Source organism: Diorhabda carinulata, chromosome 1, assembly GCF_026250575.1.
Source record: "Diorhabda carinulata isolate Delta chromosome 1, icDioCari1.1, whole genome shotgun sequence".
Lineage (NCBI taxonomy): Eukaryota > Metazoa > Arthropoda > Insecta > Coleoptera > Chrysomelidae > Diorhabda > Diorhabda carinulata.
In genome coordinates this window covers 1,795,008-1,818,029 of record NC_079460.1, presented here as the reverse complement: position 1 = coordinate 1,818,029, position 23,022 = coordinate 1,795,008, and the positions used below count along the sequence as shown (strand labels likewise).

The window sequence follows — 23,022 nt, the reverse complement described above, 5'->3', positions numbered from 1 at the left end:
TAAAAATTTTGCCGGGTTAGCAGTTCCACTTAACAAATTAACAAAAAAGAATTCGAAATTTGTTTGGACCGAAGAGTGCCTAAACTCCTTTTTAAAGCTAAAAAGTTACCTTTTAAAACCTAAAATTCTGCAATACCTCGACTTTGGAAAACAATTTATCTTAACCACGGATGCCTCCAAACAGGCCTGTGGAGCAATTCTTTCACAAAATTTTAATGGAGTCGAACTACCAATCGCCTATGTATCGAGACCTTTTGCAAAAGGCGAAATTAACAAGGCCACAATTGAGAAAGAATTGGCTGCTATACACTGGGCAATTAAGTATTTTAGGCCATATCTTTTTGGCTATAAATTTTTAGTAAGATCGGACCATAAACCACTCGTTTATTTATTTACTATGAAAGATCCCTCTTCCAAATTAACACGTATGCGTCTAGACTTAGAAGAGTACGACTTTGAGGTAGAATACATTAAAGGTTAGGATAACGTAGGCGCAGATGCCTTATCTCGTATTCACGTCGAAAATCCTAAAAACATCTCTGCCACATCTACAAAAATTTTCGCTATAACTCGTTCAATGACAAAGCGTACTCCAGATACAAATTCGACCATTACCGAAAAAAGTAGCCCACAAAATAATTCTCTTAGAGTAATTCTGGGTCAAAAGAACAAAATCAGCGCTATAGAAACAATACATTTTGCTATCGACAATTTTTCTTTAGGGAAATTGTTGTCTCAGCTTGAAATTCTAGCTAGCAAGAATAACATTAAGAAATTAAAATTAAAAATTAAGGATCCTATATTTACTATGTGCACAATTAATGATTTTGAAGAAAAGGGCGAAACTATGTTAAAAAATTTAAATATAGTACTATATGATAAACCTACAATTATCACAAATAAAGCCGAAAAAGAAAAAATTGTCGCAGAGTACCATGATCATCTACTCCTTGGTGGTCATTGCGGGCAGAAGCGACTCTTAAAGAAAATTAGGACTAAGTTTCGTTGGAAAAATATGTCTAAGGATGTAGCCAACTATGTCAAATCATGCCAAAAGTGTCACATGAATAAAAGTAAAATTGGCCATAGGGAACCGATGGTACTCACATCGACGCCCCAACGGCCATTCGATATTACGTGTATAGACACCATAGGACCATTTCCTAAGACATCGGACGGAAATTGTTACGCGGTTACAGCTCAATGCGAATTGACAAAATATGTTGTCATAACACCGGAACCCAATAAAGATGCCTTAACTATCGCAAGGGCCATAGTTGAAAACTTGATTTTAATTTACAGTCCTTTGCGCGAGATAAGGACTGATATGGGAACGGAATACAAAAACGAAGTGTTAGAACAAGTTTGCAGACTACTTAATATCTAACAAAAATTCTCCACCGCTTACCATCCCCAGAGTATAGGTGGCTGTGAAAGAAATCATCGGGTACTCAACGAGTATGTTAGGATGTACGTTAACGATACACACACTGACTGGGACAAATGGATAAAATTTTATAGTTTCTGTTACAATACGACCCCCAGTATATATCATGACTATACACCCTTCGAACATGTTTTCGGGAGGAGAGCTGAGCTGCCAAACGCTCTGACTGACATAATTGACCCGTTGTACAACCCCGACAACTACTAACTAGAACTTAGACACCGCTTACAAATTTCTCATCAAAAAGCTAAAGATTTTCTAATTAGGGCAAAAGAGAAACGTAAAATAGAGTACGATCAAAATTCAAAATATCTTAACCTAAACCCTGGGGATTTGGTGACGATAACAAACGATACTAGATCAAAATTCGATCCTTGGTATAAAGGCCCATTCTCAATCGTTAGCTGCGACAATGTGAACTGTGATCTAAGAAACCTTAGAGACAATAAGATTATTACAGTGCATAAAAACAGAGTGCAGTTATATAGTGAAAAAATAAATATATAAATAGTGTGCGATTCAGACTACAAAAATAATTTAAGATTAAGTACTATTTATTAAGTAGGAATAGGAAACGTATTTTTGGGTAGCAATTATTTTTGGGATTTAGTATTTAGTTTTAGAAGAAGGGATCCCTATATCATAAGTAAATATTTCAAAAAAAAACGAGCTTTTCTTTTTTGTTTTGTTGTTTTAGATGTGGAATATAAATTGTATTTCTTATGTGGTCAGCAACACATTTCTCTTATTTCTTTTTCCCGTGAGACTGAATGTGAGATGTGGTGCCCTTTAAGTCAATTATTTTATTTTTTTATATCTCTAACTATGTTAACTGTTAATTATTTATAACCAGGTCACCTATGTTTTGGTGATATTGCAATTAACTGTCTACGTAGGTAAACTATATCGTAATTATGAACCAATATTATGTGTCATCTTTCATTGTAAAAAGGTAATTCCAAACTATTAAGACAATAAAAAAATCGTGAAGTTCTATTGCTGTTTAATTTCTACCCCTCGTTATGGCCCAACATTACAAATTCCACAGTAAACAATAATTCTTTGGAAAATCCACAACCTTCAACTTCAGCGGGCAATCCAACGAATTTAAATTATAATAATTCTGGTAATTAATATATTTGTTTTGATTGCTGACTGGCTAATCATTCTTTTAGAGACTGTAAAGCAAAAAGATCGTGTTTTATTATAAATGTGGTGAGCATAACGTTACTCTAAAAACTAGACAGGAGTAACTATTCAGGGTTGCTGTTTCATCCTAACAAATATAGACCCTCCCTAAATGAGATTAAATCAAATCAAAATAGTGTTTTAAACTTTGTTTCTAAATATTTTGAAAATATTAATTCTTTGTCTTCTGAAAATATTTCACCTCTTTTTACTAGTAAACCGAATGATAACAGACCTTATATAAAAGTTAGATTATACAATCAAAATATCACAGTTTTATTTGATAATGGTGCGACAGCATCAGTTATTGGTTCGGTTGGAATAAAAATTTTGAAAACGTTCAAATACAGGGGACACTATCAAGAAGTGTTCTACAGCAGAAGGCCTAGTGGACCTACCAGCTCAGATTGGCGATGTAAGTAGAATTATTTCTGCTTATGTGGTACCATCTTTACCCCATTCTTCTATTTTTGGTTGTGACTTTGCAAAAATTTTTAATATTGTAAATTTTAGTAATGATACTTGGAATATTGAAAGTAATCTGGAGAATATTCATGTTGTTAATAATGACTCTTTTGTTGAACCTCCTTTATTATATTCAATTGATGATCTTTCTCTGGAAAATCGAAAAATAGCTGAACATATAATAGAATCTTTTAAAGAAATTTGTAGTGAAGATCGTTTAGGTCGTACGGATAAAATCAAGGTGTCTATTGACACAGGTGATGTCAAACCTTTTAAAACAAAACCTTTTGTTATGTCTCCATATATGATGGATATATTGAATAAAAAGTTGGCTGATATGTTAAAACTCAAAGTTATAGAGCCTTGCAATAGTCCTTAGTGTTCTCCGGTCATTTTGGTAGAAAAGACCAATGGAGAACATAGATTTGTATTTTATGGTAGAAAATTAAATGAAGTTACAACTTGTGATACTTATCCTTTACCTAATATTAATTGAATTTTACCATCTTTGAGAAACGCTAAGTATGTATCTTCAATTGATTTGAAAAAAGCCTTCTGGCAAATTCCTTTAGATGAAAACTATTAAGTTAAAAACATGCTTTTAAGTTGTTCGTAGAGGCAGTTTTTGTTTCAATGTTGTCCTTTGTGCTCCTGTTTGTATTCTCCTGACAAGTAGGGAGTTTCATGTGTTGTAAAAGGTCAGATCAACTCTTATTAGTTTTTTTTGTAAAATTTATTTCATTATAATCATTGTATTTTATTTTCAACAAGTAGCTGTATTCCTAAAGATACCTCAACCTATTTCTATACTTTTCTCAGTTTAGGTTAAAAAACTGAGTGGCGCCCTATTTGGAACTTGAAAGCATACAAAATTTCTGTACATATTAAACACAGCAAAATCTTGCAAGCAACCCTGACAACACACATTAACATGATGAGCTTAGTCGGAGCCTAAAATGTGACCTTTTAGGTTACACTATATTTTTTTATTTATCTTATATATTTATTTATAGGTTTAGTAAGTGAGAGAAGAAAACGGAGTAAGGAGTAGAGCCGGCGCATGTGACGCGATGTTCACTAAGAACGGTTCCATATACGTCGGTGGAGAAGACGGTGGGTTATTTAGCTGGTAGTCGTCCACCTCCGTGGATGAATCCAGCACACCTGGTACAACTTCCCAGAAGTCTTTGGAAGATTTTCCGATCCACAAAAAAAGGTTAAGTTAGGTTATATTAGGTTGTTATGTTAGGTTATGTTGGGTTAAGTTAGGTTATGTTCGGTTATGTCAGGGTATGTTAGGTTATGATGGGTTGTTATGTTAGGTTAAGTTACGTTATGTTGGGTTGTTATGTTAGGTTATGTTAGATTATGCTAGGTTATTTTTGGCTATGCTGGGTTATGTTAGGTTATGTTGAGTTATATTATGTTGTTATGTTAGGTTAGGTTCGGTTATGTTATGTTAGGTTATTTTAGGTTAAGTTGGGTTATGTTGGGTTATGTTAGGTTATGTGGGTTATGTTAATTTAATCTAGGTTATGTTGGGTTACGTTGGGTTATGTTACGTTATAGGTTCGAAACAAAAACTGATAAAGAATGAACTTTTCTGCAGATTCTAATAAAACCGTTTTAAAACAAGGTCATTGAGATTTTCTCCAAATATTTAAAAAATTATAAAATGTGGGCATTTCAGTATCGTAACAACTGTACATTTTGAAAATTAGATTTTTTATAAAAAGAATTTAAAAATTCAGAATATAACCATTATAGGTTCCAAACAAAAACTAATACTTTAATTATTTTTAATGCGTAGAAGTAAACTTTCACTTTTATATATACAGGGGATCAAAATAATTTTTCAAAACAGCTCTAAATAAGTTATTATGTCATCATAAATATGGTCAGTTAGTATATTCATTTAAAATGGAAAATTTATATACATATATGTATACGTACAATTTCTAGTGGGAGAATCATTTTTCAGAAATTCTTCTTTTACAGCTATATTAATATTATTTACTTATATAGGATGTCCCTAAAGTAATTGAACATAACAAATATATGATTTTTTTTAAACGAAATGTTCCATTTTTGATCAAATTTTCAACGACATGAAAAGTGTTGGTTAGTTTAGTGTAAACTTCCATGTGCCTAGGTTTTGCTAAAATGTTTTATTCTTTCACATTCTTCCAATTTACATGTATTAATTATAATATACAGGAGATGATTGTTTGTAAAAAAATAAGAAACATTTTTTCATTTCACTTTTTTTTGAGATATCACAACTACAATGTTGAGAGATTGATTTTTTTTTATAATTGTGTGTAATGAAAATGTTTGTCTTTTTCTATGATGATGATGTTTACGTTTTACTTATTGTCAAAAAATAATGGGAATGAAATTATGAAATAAATGAAATTATTGAAATTTCTTTTGTTTTATTTTTCTTGGAAATTTCCTTTCGACGAGCAAGAGTGCGACGAATTTTTCACTTGTTTTAAAGTATACAATGATAAATGATTTTATATTATAAAAAATGATGTTCAAAAGATGCCAGATCTGAAGACTAGGACGGTTATTCGTATTATGCTTTTGGAATAGCAGCTTCCATCCCCTAAACTTTACGATTTATTTTTGAAAATTTTGCGTTTTCCAAATAAAAACAAAGTTCGAAAAATTGAGTATGGAAATTTCTGTGGTGATTTCCATTTATGTATCTATTTAACCGAGTAACGAAATATTCACGAATGGATTTGCAAAATGGAAAGGCACAAATTCATCTTGAAATCAAAAGTATTTACTCAGGACACAAATTAGCAAATTGTGTCACTTATTCTATTTGCAAAAACGTAAATTTGGTTTATATATATGTTAGTACTAGCAACGCCATCTATGTACGCCATGTACGCCATACTGAGCTCATTTCAATATTAGTTTCGTATGCCTCGGCTCTTAACTTTTTATCACCTATTTACAATACTGAAAGGAAGATGGCGTCTGTTATTTTCATACTAATTCATTTTTTTATTAAGACCAAAGTTGTGTCAGAATGAAGAAACATATTTTTATTAAATAATTTGTCTACCATCACGGAAATATATATGGAAACCTCTAAAAAATTGAATTACATATTCTTCTAATGCCCAATAGTGCCATCTGTTATTGAATAGCTGGGCTCCATAAATTTTGAGTTTTAATTTCATTAGGAAACATTGTTTTTTGAGTGCTTAGTTCTCTTTGTATCCAATAGAAAATAATATTGATATACAGGGTGTGCCAATCTTGTTAGAAAGTTGAGTATTAGGGGGTCATTTTAATACACATTTTTTTATTAGATGTCTTTCATGTTCGTTCTTTGAAATTATCTCGAACGAGCGAAACATAATTTTTTAAATATGAGAATAAGGTTTTTTCTTAGTTCTTTGAGAGGTGTGTGCATATTTATATGAGAATCTTAGGTAAATAAAAGAACCCTCTGTAACTTATTGTAGGTACGTCAAAGAAAAAGAATTTACTGACTTTCCTTATAAAATGCAATATCCCCGTAGTCGATAAAATTGTAATTATTTGTTATTTTATATACAAGGTGAGCCCAAAATTGAAATTCTCATATTTCTTCTTTCAAATGTATCACACTGTAAATTATCTTCGTTTTAGTATTACTTATACGTGAAATTTATATGAAATCTGCTAAAATTAATAGTAAACCGTAATTATTACTGTGACATCCGGTACATATGGCACCGCATAGGACAACCGGTTTAATGAAACAACGAGAACCACCTATTTCCTCCACCTCCATTCTACCTGGAACAGCGATAGGTGCAAGTTGTCCGCGTCATAGATTCCACCGTCAAAGAAATTAACTTTGTTGTAAATTATTCGTAGTGTAGACTCAAGTTAATATGTATATTAGTTTGTAAATTTCAAGTCCAGTGTTTTATTAATCTTTAAAGAATAAAAAAGGACATAACAAATGGCGATATGTGTGAAAATAATAGAAAGAACGGGTAAATTCCTCTAGAGCACGTGTCGGACATTCGCGTCAAACAAGATGGCCTTAAGCAACTTTAATTTTAAGGAATTCAATCCAGAAGTCGACTGTTAGATAATTTATACCGAAAGGCTGAAGGAATCGTTTAAAGCAAACGAGACCAAAGATTCAATACAAGTTAGTACACTTTTGAGTTTGATATCGAGTGATACCTTTAAACTGTTAAGAGATCTATGCTATCCATCAAACCCAAATACGAAAACTGTAGATGAACTAATAGCTATTTTAAAGTTACAATATTGTCCAAAAACGTGTGTATTTAGAGAAAGAAGGAAGTTTCATGAAGCAAAGCAAGAAGAAGATGAAACAGTAGCAGAATGGTATGCAAAAGTGCGAGCGTTATCGGTAAATTGCGAATTCAGTGAGAATTTGTCGATTTTTCTGAAAGATAAATTCGTCACTGGGTTGAAAGCCGGACCGATCTTCGACAGAATGTGCGAAGAAGATAATAAAATGGATTTGGACAAAATGGTTCAACTCACGATTAAGAAGGACCACAACAAAAATGGAAAATCCTTAAATTTCGTGAAGAGAAAATCGGCGGGAAAAGTTGGGTATCATGGTGTTGCAAATGGTAGAAGATCAGGACAGGAAATAAAAGTACGCAATCGTCAGTCACCGCGCAAGGCCAGCAACATGGCGGAACGGAAGGAACAATCAAGGAGCAATAATTGTCAGTTTTGCAATGGTAAACATGTTGTTACAAAAATTATAGGTGTAACAGTTTAAACAAAATTGGACATTTATGTAAAGCTTGTAAAAACAAACGTAATTTTCATTTTGTTGATCAAAATGCATCAAGTGAAATAAGCGATTCCGATAGTTTTTCAGATTTAGATGAAAATCAAAACAATTGTTGGCATTTATCAAAAATAACTGATAATCAATCAAAAAAAAAGTATCAATACCGTTCAGGTAAAAAATTTTAAAGTGTTGAATCGTAATTTTAAGCGTGAATATAAATAAAAAGTGTAATATTTGTTTGAAAAATACTTATTCTTTAGATAAGAGCTGCAACCGGTTCAAGGTCCAAGTTAAAATTAAAAAGAATTATTTTTGGTTTTATATAGACAGTTGCAGCGCAGTTTCAGCGATAAACCTAAATGAATATTTAAATTGTTTTCAATTCATTAAAAAAATATGATATTATTTTAAAGAGTTACAATAATAATACGTTTCAACCAAAAGGTTATTTTGTAATTGACATGGGGTATGAAGGAAGGGTTAATCAATTAAGACTCTATGTTATAGATAATGGTGGACCAAATATATTGGGAGTCGACTGGCTGGATGCATTTGGTGTCGGGTTCGAGGTGGTGAATCAGGTCAATGTAGATAAAAGAATTGGTGAAATTTTAAAAAAATTTCCGGATGTTGTCACTAAGAAGATTGGTAAGTTTAATTATGGTAAAATTAAGTTACATATTAAAGAAGACGCACCTCCAATTTTCTATAAGACTAGACCCGTCCCATTAGCTTTTCGAAAAAAAATTACGGATGAATTAAATAGATTAGAATCTATAGGAACCATCACACCAACAGAAACGTCAGATTGGGCAACACCTTTGGTACCAGTTTTAAAAGAAAACGGCAATATTCGACTGTGTGCAGATTATCGTTTGATGGTTAATAAAGTTCTAAAAGAAAATATAACATATCCTTTACCTTGCGCTGAGGAAATTTTTTCTAAATAATATAAATGGACGCATTTCACGAAACTAGACTTGTCAATGGCATACAACCAATTTGAAGTTGATGAGGAAGCTAAAAAGATTTTAACATGGAGCACTCATCAGGGATTATATAATGTCAATAGATTACCATTTGGAATAACAATTGCAAGTTTTGTTTTCCAAAAATATATTGAACAACTTTTTGTAAATTGTGACAACGTTATAAATTTTTTAGACGACATTTTACATTTTGACAAGAGAAACAGAAGAAAAACATCTGGCAACATTGGAGAAAGTTTTGGAAATACTAAAAAAAGCGGGGTTGACAGTTAATCCAAAAAAATGTGAATTCTTCAAGGACAAAATTGAGTATGCTGGACACGTCATTTGTAAGGAAGGTTTGAAGACAGATCCTAAGAAAATTCAAGCTATTTTGACAGCACCAAACCCAACAAATGTGACAGAAATGAGGGTAGTATTGGGTATGATTAATTATTTTAATAAATTTTTGTCAAACGCAGCAGTTTTACTAAGGCCTATTTATGATCAACAAGTACAACAAAATAATAATAGTAATTTTAAAATGAATCAAATAAAAAATAATAGAAACAATCAATATAATAATAATAATCCCTCTTATCAACAATATCAGCAATATAATAATCGTTATAATAGAAATCAATTTAATAATAATGGAAGATATAATGATAATAATTATAATAACTTCCCAAGTCAACCGATCAATATAAACCCTATGCCACAAAGAAGACTAAATTATCCAACGAACGCACAAGTGTTTGGCACCAGGAAAAATGTGTTCCGGCCAAACCAAATACTTGCAAACCGATTACCAATACCAGAACCGATGTCTACGACATCGAGAAATTTGACAGACAGACCCAGTAGACATGTAAATATTAATCATAATAATAAAAATACGAGTAATAATAGATATTTTCAATCGAGGAACGAAAGAACAAATTTTACCTCGGAAGAGTTATATAATAATAATTGTAACGAAAATGGAGAAGAAACAGAAGAAATAATTGATTTTCAAAATTTATTTAAGTTGGAAGAGAATAACGAACAAACCGTAAATTTTCGAAAAGAGCCTCGGAAGAAAAATTAAAAATAGTTGAAATAAATATTGCAGCAAATAATCCGTTGTCATATATTGAAATTAAAAATCCAAAGTTAAAATTATTAATAGATACAGGAAGTAACAAATCAATATTAAAGCCTCCAATTGTTGAAAGGTATTATCCACAATGTATATACTACATAGGTGGGGAACCTGCGGCGTCCGCGAGGTTCTTGTGCGGCCCTTTGCCACCTAGTACAAAATGGTAGAGTTCGTTTCAAACAACTATTGCACATCAACGCCATGACAGTTGCGCGAAAAATCCCGCCAAAGACAGTCATATTGTAACATGACGTCAGAATACTAGTATGAGTGAGGCTCTGACCCACAGACCATCCTTTTCAGACTTGGTCACCCGATGTTAATTTTTTAAACAGTTTTTAGCGCCCCCAAGTTGCAATAAGAATGAACTAAACGAAAAAAAAGCTGGCTTATGTGTGTGTGTTTTTTCTTTTTTCTTATTTTTTTCTTTTTTAATTTAGAAGGAATATTGGGAATTAAAAAATTGTAGAATTTTCAGGTAAGTGAAAAATTATTTATTTGGAAATTTCAGAATTTCAGAAATCAATTATGCTTTTTTCAGAGTATTGCCGAAATGTTGGTTTTATATCCAAATAAATAATTTTTCACTTTACTGAAAATTCCACATTGTTTATGTAATTTACATATCTAAAAGAAACGAATAATGTTCTATGTAATATTTATTTGAAAATAAAATAAAGCTACAAAATATTATTTACAAAATTTGTCATACAGAGCAGTCACATGCTAGCAGACGATATGTTTACATCGATATTGATTGGTTGCCTCATCGATTACACAGAGCAATTCATTAGTCAGCTGATTGTCTTTGCAAAAAAATATTTAAAGTAGCCCTAGCAGCGCCAACTACCTTGTCTAAGATGTAAACAAAACTCGGTTTCAGATCTCCCATTTGAGTGTCACACCTTGCATTGGCTTCTCTGACTCGCATCTCTCAACGCTTCCCTGTTGCGATCTTCAGCAAACTGTAGTTAACAGTGCGTGCTTATAGCAGTTACACGGTTTTATTGTATACACTTTGTTAAAGATATTATTTGATATTCATTTTATTATCCATCATGTCAAATAGTAAGAGGAGAAAATTAGGTGATGAAAACAGAACATTTAATGTAGAATGGGAGTTAGATTTTGTCTGCTGAGAAAGATTAAATGATGTGTTTGTTTTACAATACAGTTTTAAGTACTTTAAAAAAAGCGAATGCAAATAAACACTACTTGACTCATAAAGAACATCAATATTTCACTTTAGAAGGTGAATCACGAAAAGCTGCACTTCAAAAGCTGAAAAATGACAAGCATCATCAGCAGGCATCTTTTAGTGCCTTTGTAAATCACAATTCCGCTGCAGTTGCTGTTACGTATAAAATAACACATATACTTGGAAAAAGGGGCAAACCATTTAGTGACATTGAAATAATTAAAGAATGTATTGTTGAAGCAGTGAGTATGTTAGATCCAAGAATTGTCGACAAATATAAACAGTTTTATATTTTAATCGTGCTATAACTAAAGGTTTTCAATGTTACGAAGAACTACTTGCGTTGGGTACCCATCTGGAAGAACTCGCGGAGCCGATATTTTCGAAAACTTTAAAGAAGTATGTAATAAATTACAATTGAATGTCAGTAATTTAGTCAGTCTCTGCACCGATGGCGCACCTTCCATGAGAGGCAAAAAAGAAGGATTCGTTGCTTTGTTAAAAAAGGAAAACTTGAACTTGAAAAAATTGATATCATTTCACTAAATTTTGCATCAGCAAAATCTTTGCGCAAAATCTACCATTTTGCAAGACACTCTGGATAGAACCATTGCCATTGTCAACTATATTCGCGTAAATGCAATGCGTCATCGTGAATTTCGGCAGATGCTCTCTTTAGATGAGGAAACGTATAGTATTGACCTACCATACTACTGCAAGGTTCGCTGGCTATCAACAGGTCAGGTTTTGATAAAAGTTTTGTCTTTACGACGACAAATTTTAAACTTTTATCAAGAACAAGGAAAACAATGTGATCTATCAGATGAAGTATTTCTCAGAAAGCTTGCATTTTTGTCTGATGTGATGACAAAACAAAACAATTTAAATATTCACCTGCAAGGTGAAACGGGGTATATTTATGAAATGTGGCAAAATATCCAAGCGTTTAGAAAAAAATTATCATTTTTGAAAACATTGCTTTGTCGATCGGAAATATCTGCAGAACACTTCCCGGAGCCAGCTAAAATGTAAAATGAGCAGAACTGTGAAAATAAAATATTCGATGGATATCTAGGTGTCTTGGATTGTTTAATAGAAGAGTATACTAATAGATTTTCTGACGAGCACACTCCTGCTATGAAACTGGCATTTGAACCACACTCAATAGATATATCCGAGGCTTCTGCAGAACTACAAATGGAGTTAATTGATTTTGGGGAAGATTGTATCATCAAATCCCTTTTTAACGCTAAAAAGGATCCCCATAGAAATCTGGAAAAATGCTGTTGAATATCCATGCCTTCGAGAACATGCTCGCCGTTTACTTTCCTGCTTCGGAAGTACCTACTGTTGCGAGACAACATTTTGAATAAACGTTTATCCTTTTGAAACTAGTCAATATGAAATTCATAATTTTAATTATAATATAATCAACACAAAATAGATATAAGTAAATTAATTCGAACCAATCATATGAATGATGAAGAAAAAAATAATATAATTAAATTATGTAAAAAATTTTCTTTTTGAAACCAGAAGAACTTTTACATCTCAAATAAAACATTCGATAAAGACAATTGACGAGATTCCGGTACATATGAAATCTTATAGATACCCGTACATACATAAAGAAGAAGTACAAAAACAAATTAATGAAATGTTAGAAAAAGGGATAATAAGAGCTTCATACTCCCATTAGAGTTCACCTATTTGGATTGTAAGTAAAAAATTGGATACATCCGGAAAACAGAAATGGAGATTAGTAATCGATTATAGAATATTAAATGAAAAAACTATTTCTGATAGATATCCAGTTCCAAACATTACTTATATATTAGACAAATTAGGAAGGGCTCAATATTTTACAACATTAGATTTAGCAAGTGGTTTCCACAAAATTCAAATGTCAGAAAATTCAATAGAAAAGACAGGTTTGAGTGTAGATAATGGATATTACGAATTTCTCAGAATGCCATTCGGATTAAAAAATTCACCTGCAACATTTCAGAGTGTTATGGACGAAATTTTAAAAGAACTACAAAATAAAATTTGTTTAGTATACATGGATGATATTATAATATTTAGTACAAGCGTACAAGAACATATGCAAAATTTACAAGCAGTATTTTATAAATTAAGAGAAGCACGTTTAAAAATTCAATTAGATAAATGCGAATTTTTATGCAAAGAAGTAGAATTTTTTGGACACATTGTCACACCAGAAGGAATTAAACCCAACCCAAAAAAATTGACGCTATAAAAAATTTCCCTATACCTTACACGCAGAAACAAATTAAATCATTTTTAGGATTATTAGGATATTATAGAAAATTTACAAAAAATTTCGCTAAAATTACAAAACCAATCACAATATGCTTGAAAAAAGACAAAATAGTAGAACACACACAAGAGTTTACCAATTGCTTTAACATTTGTAAACAACTATTAACTTCAGAACCTATATTAGCTACCCAGATTTCAATAAAAAATTCGACTTGACAACTGATGCATCAAAGTATGCAATAGGAGCAGTATTGTCTCAAGAAGACATTGAATCTCTTATGCTTCAAGAACAATAAATGATGCAGATACAAATTATTCAACAATAGAAAAAGAATTATTAGCAATTGTATGGCCATGTAAATATTATCGACCTTATTTATTTGGAAGAAAATTTACTATATATACAGATCATAAACCTTCACAATGGTTAATGTTACTTAAAGAACCAAATTCAAGATTAATTCGATGGAGACTAAAATTAGAAGAATATGATTATGAAATTAAATATTTAAAAGGAAAATCTAATCTAGTTGCAGAATGCAGACCCATTATCAAGATCAAAATCAGGTTGTGATGTAAACGCTTTAGACACGGAAACGTTAAATATTAACATTGATGATTTAGATTCAATAATTTAACGAGAAATAGAAAAGTTGCCAAACGATTTTGAACCAATAGATGACGACTTATTACCTGATTTATCATATTTGGACGATGTTGAGCAAATCATACAAAATAAATAAAAAATGTCACAAATACAAATAATAAAATAAATATTATATTAGATATTCAAATACGACCACCATTTAACAGAGACTCAGACTTAGAAACAATACACTATTCTTTAGAAAACCTGATATTAGAAATACCAATTTCAAATAGATCATTCAACACTTATAAAAATCAAATCCAAGTGGCGAAGTAAATGATATAAGAACTAAAAGAGAAAAATGTTTTGAAAATACACGTATATTTGTAATTTTATCTAAGAGAGACTTAGAAAATAATATAATTCAGTTTGTTAAAGAATACGTTGACCCTAAACAACTTCATGCATTATACTTTGGAGAAAACTTAAAACCAGAACGATTTATAGCTACTGTACAAAAATTTTGGACTATTATCTATTTAATATATTTGTGATTATGGCGGTTGAAAAGGAAAAAGTGTAGTGTGTTTTTTGTGGCACGTCAAAAAGTGGAAAATTATCAATATTTTCGGAAGAAACTATGGTGAAATGTCGAAAAATTTTGAGGTTACAAAAATTTCATAAATTAAAGTACAATGATATAAATTTACCGAAGGAAATTTTCGATTCAGTGTATCATAGTAGTTGTTACAAGACGTTTACAGCTTTTAAAAAAAATTTTTTTCAACAGATGCCAATAAAAAAGTTCCATTACATCGTCTGCAACTGAACAATCATCAACATCAGCTGATAGCTCAATAGTTGATGATAACATGGTAGAAGATTCTGTTTTGAGTGACGTGAATGTTTCTGAGGCAAATGAAGTTGTAGAAAAAAATATTGACGCCGAAGTAGATCAGCCGATCGATGAAAGACCATTGGAAGATTCCACAGAATCATCAACGGTTCAGACTTCTGATACCGCGTCTTCAGCAAATCTGAATTTGTGTTTTTTTTTTGCAAAAAAGCAATTCAAGTCTAAAAATGAGCCATTGCGTACTTCAAGCAAAGATCAATTTCAAATAAGCATCTTATCAAAATTTAAGCCAGATACTAAAATTTATAATGAAAATTTGACAAAAATACAAAATTTTACCTCATTAAGTATATTACCATGATATTTGTCGACAAAATTTCGGGAAACAAAAACAATCATTGGTGAAAAGTCCTGTCCGCACTTCATGGCACATCTCTCGAGAAATACATGAAACTGTTTATAAAGAAATTTGTAATTTAATTGAAGAGAATGTCATAAAGCGGGGACGTTGTTATTTTTATTTCATATTTACATAAAGAGAATTTCGACATGTTTAAAGAATTGAGTGAAGACTCAGATGCAACATCAATATTTACCATACACTATTTGGAAGAGAACATTCACCGGAAATTTGGTGATAAAATTCAAATTTGGTGTCAAACAGAAAAAAAGTTCTTGCTCCTAAAGGCATTTCAACTATTGATGATTCATTATTTGCGCACTTAAAAGACCAAGACACCTTGCAAGCAGCTGCTGCCATTTTGAGACAAGAAATTTTAGGAATAACTAAAACAAAATTACCTGATTATTTAAGTAGCCAACGACTAATTAAAGGTGAATGTTCAACACCACCAATGATTGCAGATTTTTTTTCATCAATTTTTGGAGGTTACAGTCGTAAACTCAGGAATTGTGGCAGTTTTCAACGTCATGTAAATTCTCTGTCACAGGACATAATTTATATGAGTTCCATCAAGACTTCTAAGCACATTTGTTTAAGTATGGCATTAAAAAGTCTTACAAGCAGTCGTAAGGTTATAGATATAATAAATCGTTACGGTCATTGTATAAGTTATAATGCTATCGAGGAGCTAGAGACAGAAGCTACGTATTCGTCAGTTTCAAGTACTGGAATGTGTCCAGAGGCAATTAATAAAAATGAAAATCGTTCGACAGGCATGGCTTTTGATAATTTCGACCGGTTTGTTGATACCAAAAATGGTAAAGACACTCTGCATGATACGGTTGGGATGATTTACCAAAACATTGATCACAACCTCGAAAAAAAAAATGTTGAAGAAGAAGAAACTGAAGTTGTTACAAATAATAAACGACGATCTTTTGAAACTATTGAATATGAGTTACCACAGTGTTCTAAAAAACTGAAAAAAAACTACTAATATTCAAACTGAAAATGAAGAAGAGGTTAATATTATTGTACATAAGAGTCTTTACGAGCAGATTGACATTGTTTGGATGCTAAGTCATGCTTTTACACTGTTAGATATTCCTATGTGGACTGGTTTTAACAGTAAAATAATGATTGATGATACTTCACAACAATTAATTTCGTATTTGACTCCAATTAATGACTCACCAACAAGCAATGCAGTAGTGTTGGCAACTATGCAACAATCCATGTCAGTTTTGCAAGAACTGAATCAAGAGTACATGCAAGTGACTTACGACTTAGCTATTGTCAAAATTGCACTGCAAATCCAAGCTATAGAAAGTAAAACTTTCCAAAAACTTTTTATACACTTGGGTGCTTTTCATATCATGATGTCATATTTCAAGGCGATCGGGAAATTCATTAATGATTGTGGTTTAGCAACCATCATTGTTGACAGCGAAATGCTGGCTAGTGGATCAGTTTCAAGTTTCATTGAGGGCAAGCATTTTAATGGATGTAAAAGATTACACCCAATAGTGGCTTTAGGGCTATAAATAATGCAATTTAGATCTTTTTTAACATCTCAAAATATTCAAATAACTGAAGAGATCGAAGAGGAAATTCAAATATTACAAAATTGTCAGCAATTTTCCTGTTTTATTCATAATGAAAGCTTGAAAGAACTTTACAATGATTATGTTATTTATGAGCAACAAACAATAAATGGTGAACATGGTAAAACTGCGCAATTTTACATGATTTACATAAAGCTTGTTAACCATTATTTACAGCTAAGCAGCAGCATTCGAGCAGGTGATTTCCAATTATATCTTGACATCTTACCAAAAATCACAAATTTATTTTTCGCTTTCAACCATCAAAATTATGCGAAGTGGACTGTCCAGTATCATTATAATTTAACAAAAGTTTCCACAACTCATCCTGGTTTAGAGCAAGACTTCCAAAAAGGATTTTTTGGAATTGAGCGTACCAATAAACCATTCTCAAGGTAGCCTATTGACCTCACATTAGAGCAGACCATCAATGCAGATGCTGCGGGAACATTTACTGGTATCGCCCATCTGACTAACTCGATCTCGGCTCGCCAACGGTGGGCAAGAAGTCAAGACATCCGCGCAACAATAATTACACATGCTTTAGAAGAGTTAGGAATATCTAAGAAGCAAAATATTTCAGCAGAACTACAGCCGCATAATATCAAAAAAAGTTGTCATCAACTTGAGAAGTTAATAAACTCGTTCGATCAATATGTGAATCCATTCAGCTTAGATTTATCGCCAGATCAGTTATTTAACATAGCTTCTGGGAAAGCAGCATCATCTGAAGTTGAAGAGTCCTGTTAAATATCCAAAGAATCGGTGAGGAATTAAACTTTTATATCTGAATGTGCATCTGATCCAAAAAGATTTTGAAAAGCCATTAAAAAGACATCTATACATAACTTTTCAAGTTTACTTGTGAAAAAGAAGTCTATAAAAATTGGAGGTAAGCATCAAGATATTAAGTTGCAGCGAGACGTTTATTGGGAATTTCAATGGACCACCATATTGATGTTTTAAAAATTTTATCGTTTCCAATAACTCCAGTACCTCTTGCTTTATGTCATCTAGATGGTGGTTTCAGTAAAACTGACTAGACTGCACTTGTAAAATGCCTTGAACCAAATTTAGATCAAGATCCGCCACGTAGTGCAGATGTACTCTTAATTGATGGATATTTCATTCTCCATTCTATGAAAGAAGTTCCCAAAACGTTCGGAAGTATTTCGAAGAAATTCTTGCAAATTGCATCGAAATATTCCTCCCGAAGAATTCACAGCAAGAAGCAGACACAAAAATAATCTATCATGCTTGCAATATCGCTAAGCAGTCGATTATTGTTATCAGAGCCTCTGATACTGAGATTTTATTCATAATGGTTGGTAATATGGCACACTTGAAGAATTCTAAATCTAATATTTGGATGCTCAATGGAATAGGAAATAAAGAAAGATAATACATCACAAAAATTTATACAGAGCTTGGTGAATTGTTAGCTAAAAGTTTAATCGGCTTCCATGCGCTCACCGGATGTGATTTTAATCCCGCTTTTGTTTAATAAAGGGAAAAAATCCTTTTACATTGCTAAAAAAGTACAGAATTCCAAGAAGCATTTGCTGCTCTTGTTGAAGAAAATTTAACAAAGGACCAACTACAAAACCTATTTAATGTTATTCAATTTGTTTGCCAACTCTACAATGCCAAATAATCTCAGGACGTCGATGTTGGAAGATTCCAACTATTTGTCCGCAATTACAAAGCTTCAGAGATCAATGAAAATTTCAGCAAAAAAGTGCAAAATTTTGACCCAACCTCAATTCCACCGTGTAAGAGTGAACTTCACCAACAATTTCTGAGAGCTCATTATATTCCTATGATTTGGAAAAATGCTTACAAAAAGCAACCTACTGCTTTAAACTCATTGGATTATGGTTGGATAGAGTAGGACAACAAATTAATCTTCAAATGGTTCGAAGGAGGTCAACTTCCATCTTTTGTGAGTGACTTAATCACCGATGTTCTTGGTAAGTTGAATATGTTCGAATCAATTCACAAATTATTCATTTTTTAAAATTTACATTTAATTTTACAGAATCCGATTCAATGGATTATGAAGACGAGTTCAACGATAATAACCATGGCTTGGATGATGATGAATGAAGATCAAAATCAACAAGGTTAACTTAATAGAATACAAACAATGTTAATAATATCTTGCGACAGACCGAGACTTAGGAAATAAATAATTCGCGATCACCAGGACGTCCGTTCGATCTCTCTCTCTCTCTCTCTCTCTCTCTCTCTCAATGATAATCTACATATGAGTAGCAAAAAGTTTGAATTCATTTTTAGGACACTAAGTATATATTATATAGTATAAAGAATGTAGAATTTAGAGAGTGTTAAATTTAAGTTTCAAAATTTCTGTTTCATTTTCTACGCAGTAATAAATAAAGCCTTTATCAAGTGAATCCCACCATCCTGATGGGAACCATTTAAGATCTGTTTACCATATATCTCTTATTTTATGCTCTATTTACCTAATTTTCTGTCTAATATTACTGTGACTGTAAAGAATCATAAATCTACCTACTTTCTATTGTATTAGTTTTGTATTGTAAGATTCATTGTAGACCGTTCTCAATGTCTTCATAAACGTTTCCACATGTGCCTTAGACACTTGTAGTTCCATTAACTTACCAAATTTCTTTTTTCTTAATGTGACGTGACGACCATAAATATAATCACTTGTAGCCTTTCTATAGAATAGAATCAGTATTTAAGAGAGAATAAACTGGCATACAGGGCCAGATATAATAGTAACATCCATCGAGAACGGTAGTCAAATTATCTGAAACCACTTTGTTTATTTATATTTTTTGTTAATAAATATTTTTTCCAAAGTTGTGAATTAAGTTACATATTTAACTCGTTTGCATATTCTATTTGCTTCATACTTTCGATTGGTATGGAATTTGTCTAATAATAAAACCGGGGAAATTTTTTTTTAATTATTAATTAATCATATCGTGGACTGAAATTTGTTGGGCAACCCATATTCAATATATTTATTGACATATTAAATTGAATATAAAATTCATTTCATCAAATAAACACCTCGGAGAAGGTCGTATTATATCAGAATCTCAGAATATATTACTTCAGTTTCAAGTAGAACCGTATTATCTTCCCTTTTCGTAACACAAACATCCTCTTTCAGAAAAAACCGATAAGACTATTGATCACTACTCCAGCCTTCGCCTTATCAGTTATAAGGTGAGAACGGTATTTTATCTACATAGAACATGTTACTTTAATATTTTGTAAAAGGTTCTCAGGAACTCAGGACGATGGGGGTATCATAAAATTAATAAGGAACAGAGAAATATGCAGCAGGAAGACTATTCGAGAATAATGTTGAAAAAGACTTGCTTTGAGATTGAGATCGAACGGACGTCCTGGTGATCGCGAATTCGTTATTTCCTAAGTCTCGGTCTGTCGCAAGATATTATTAAGATTGTTTGTATTCTAAATTGAGTTAACCTTGTACGAGTTTATTTTTTTATTCTTAATAATTGATCTTGTAATCGCGACGAATTGTATTAATAAAAATGAGTAAATCACAAGATACTGAATCTCCAACAGAAGCCCCTGTCTCAGAAAGTGAATCAGACACTGAAATGAAGCAGCACAAATATATAGCTCATTAGCTTGTACTCGCTACTTCGACCATGTAGATCGTCAAACAAAATATGTTGATCTGTAATTTATCTTGGTGCAAAAGATTAGTTTTTTTTAATTCAAACAAATTCAATATTTGAACCGAAATAAAATGGAATGTTTCGCAAAAATAAATGAGTGGTGTGTACGAGAATACTGTGGCAGTTCAAATGAACAGCTTATTTATGACTCAAACTACTTGTTCCTTATTCAAACACATATAAAATTTGAAACAAAATTAAATGGAGAATAATTGCTATTTCTCAAAATAAAAGAAGAAGTTGAATGATCTATAAACTATGTGCTACTTAAAAACTGTGGTAATTCGAATGAACAATTAATTCTGACTAAAATTAATTGTTTTTCATAATAATTCAAACAAATTACATATTTAGAACGAAATTGAACAAAAAAGTATCGTATACTATTCGGAAAATCTAAGAGAACAAGATTTATATACAGTGTGGCACCTACAAACTGTTTAAAACATCTGCCCTAATGGTACTTATCAAAACCGTTTTCCGAAACTAAAATATTTTCCACAGGATCCGTTTTTCTTCTCGATGGTCTATTCGATGGGCCTATCAAGTTTCATCAAAATTTTTCAAACCATTTTGGAGATTACCCGAACACTCTCCAATTTCATATATTGTATAGATGATATTTTTTGCTAAAATTATATACGAGGTCTGGCTATTGAATAACAAGACTACGCTCCTAGAGGGCGCCCTAGATGGGTGGGGGAAAACGAGTAGTGTGTTGAGTAGCTAAAAATCTTCTCGATACACGTTATGAAATACGTTTTCGCAACTATTATAGTATTTGTGCAGTAGCGGTTTGAAACGAACGTGTTTTTTTCAAAAGTAACTTATCAATTCGAAATTTCTTGTTAAATTGAAAAAAACCCCAACAGAGTGCTATAAATTGTTGCAAGAGGCCTATGGGGACAATTCTTTATCTAGTGCGTGTGTTTTTGAGTGGTGTAAGCGCTTCAGTGAAGACCGTGAGAGCACTGAAGATGACCAGCGTCCCACCCGTCCTGTCACTGTTTCAACACCGGAAACAATGACCAAAATCAACCAAATTGTGCGTGCATATCGTAGAATGAGCACCCGGATGATTGCCGAGGCTGTAAACGCCGATAAAAACGGTTAGAACAATTTTACACGAGGAAGTGTGCAAAGTTGGTGCCAAAAAACCCGACTCCTTACCAAAAGCAATCAAAAAAGCAAGGATGCCAAAATAAAAATTCAAGGCAATGTTGATCGTTTTCTTTGACATTAACGGTTTCGTGATGACTGAATGGTTTACAGATGGTCAGACTATCAACAAGACTCACTATTTGTCAGTTTTGGCCACACTGCGAGAACGAGTTCGTAAGAAACGGCCTGAGTTGTGGAAGAACAACTCGTGGATTTTACAGCAGGACGACGCACCTGCCCATAACGCGCAATCTGTGAAGTGTTATTTGGCCAATAAACGCACTCCAGTGCTCTAACACGCGCCGTACTCGCCAGATTTGGCACCTTGCGACTTTTTTTTGTTTCGGAAAATAAAATCTGCTTTTGAGGATGATTAAAAGTATCATTAGGGAATAAATATTGAACAGTGTAAAAACTGCAAGCATTACTAAAACGCAGAAACGAAGGGTTTCGATGTAAAAATTCAATAATTTAATATTGTCTGCATAAGCGCATTCGCCGGTTGGGGCTCTAACTTTTTTTAGAGAAACTTTTGAAGAACTATAACTTCTTCAAAATTTTTTTTATAATGATATAACTTTCTCGATCAAAAAGTTAATAATAATGTTAATAATTTACGACATTCTTTTCCATTCATAACATTCTTGACTTCCACTTTTTGGAATAATAAGTCCAGTTTGAAGAAAAACTGGAAATCAGCAAATTTTCAGTTTAACGCTAGTGACAGAATCATATGTGAAATTTGTAATTTTTGGGACGTTATATTGGATCGGGTCATTGTGAACGGTATAAAAAAAGAAGTTTTGGAAAAATATTTCATTATTATATTATTTTGAAGATAAATAAAAATTTTGAAATTATACATATTCACTAAATGTAATAGTGTATATAAACATAACATAAATTTACTTGGGCTCCGATGAAGTAGACCTTTTTTTGTACGAAGCACGTGGTTCGAAACCATCACTGTTTTCTGTATTGCGGGAGAATGTTCACGATGTCAATTCGATCTAAGAGAATATTAAATTTGGCTTTATATAGGGTTCCAGAATGTGACTATTTTTACAAAGCTTAATTTACATACCTAATAGTGTGTGATAAATATACAAATAATGTTTTTATTATTACTCTAAGAAAATAAGTAATTCTTCTTGAAACATTTTTGCATTGTAAACCTATCATCCTCAAGTTTTTGAAAAAAGTATAATTTTTGT

General features: G+C 32.1%; 1 protein-coding gene across 3 annotated transcripts; it reads left to right on the top strand.

Moving 5' to 3' along the window:
• The first annotated feature begins 6,897 nt into the window (after positions 1–6,897).
• LOC130892183 (uncharacterized) lies at positions 6,898–16,224 on the top strand. 3 transcript variants are annotated; one of them, XR_009059006.1, is made up of 4 exons: positions 6,898–7,839; positions 8,403–8,543; positions 9,060–9,306; positions 14,868–16,224. XR_009059006.1 is itself a non-coding variant. In XM_057797420.1 (3 exons), exons 1-3 carry the CDS (start codon positions 7,584–7,586, stop codon positions 14,936–14,938), a joined length of 468 nt encoding a protein of 155 aa, XP_057653403.1. In that variant the 5' UTR covers positions 6,898–7,583; the 3' UTR covers positions 14,939–15,947. The 3 variants fall into 3 exon arrangements, 2 of the variants coding, with proteins under 2 accessions (XP_057653403.1, XP_057653395.1); XM_057797420.1 differs by lacking the exon at positions 9,060–9,306 and having other exon boundaries at positions 14,868–15,947; XM_057797412.1 differs by lacking the exon at positions 14,868–16,224 and having other exon boundaries at positions 9,060–9,784.
• Positions 16,225–23,022: the final 6,798 nt, after the last annotated feature.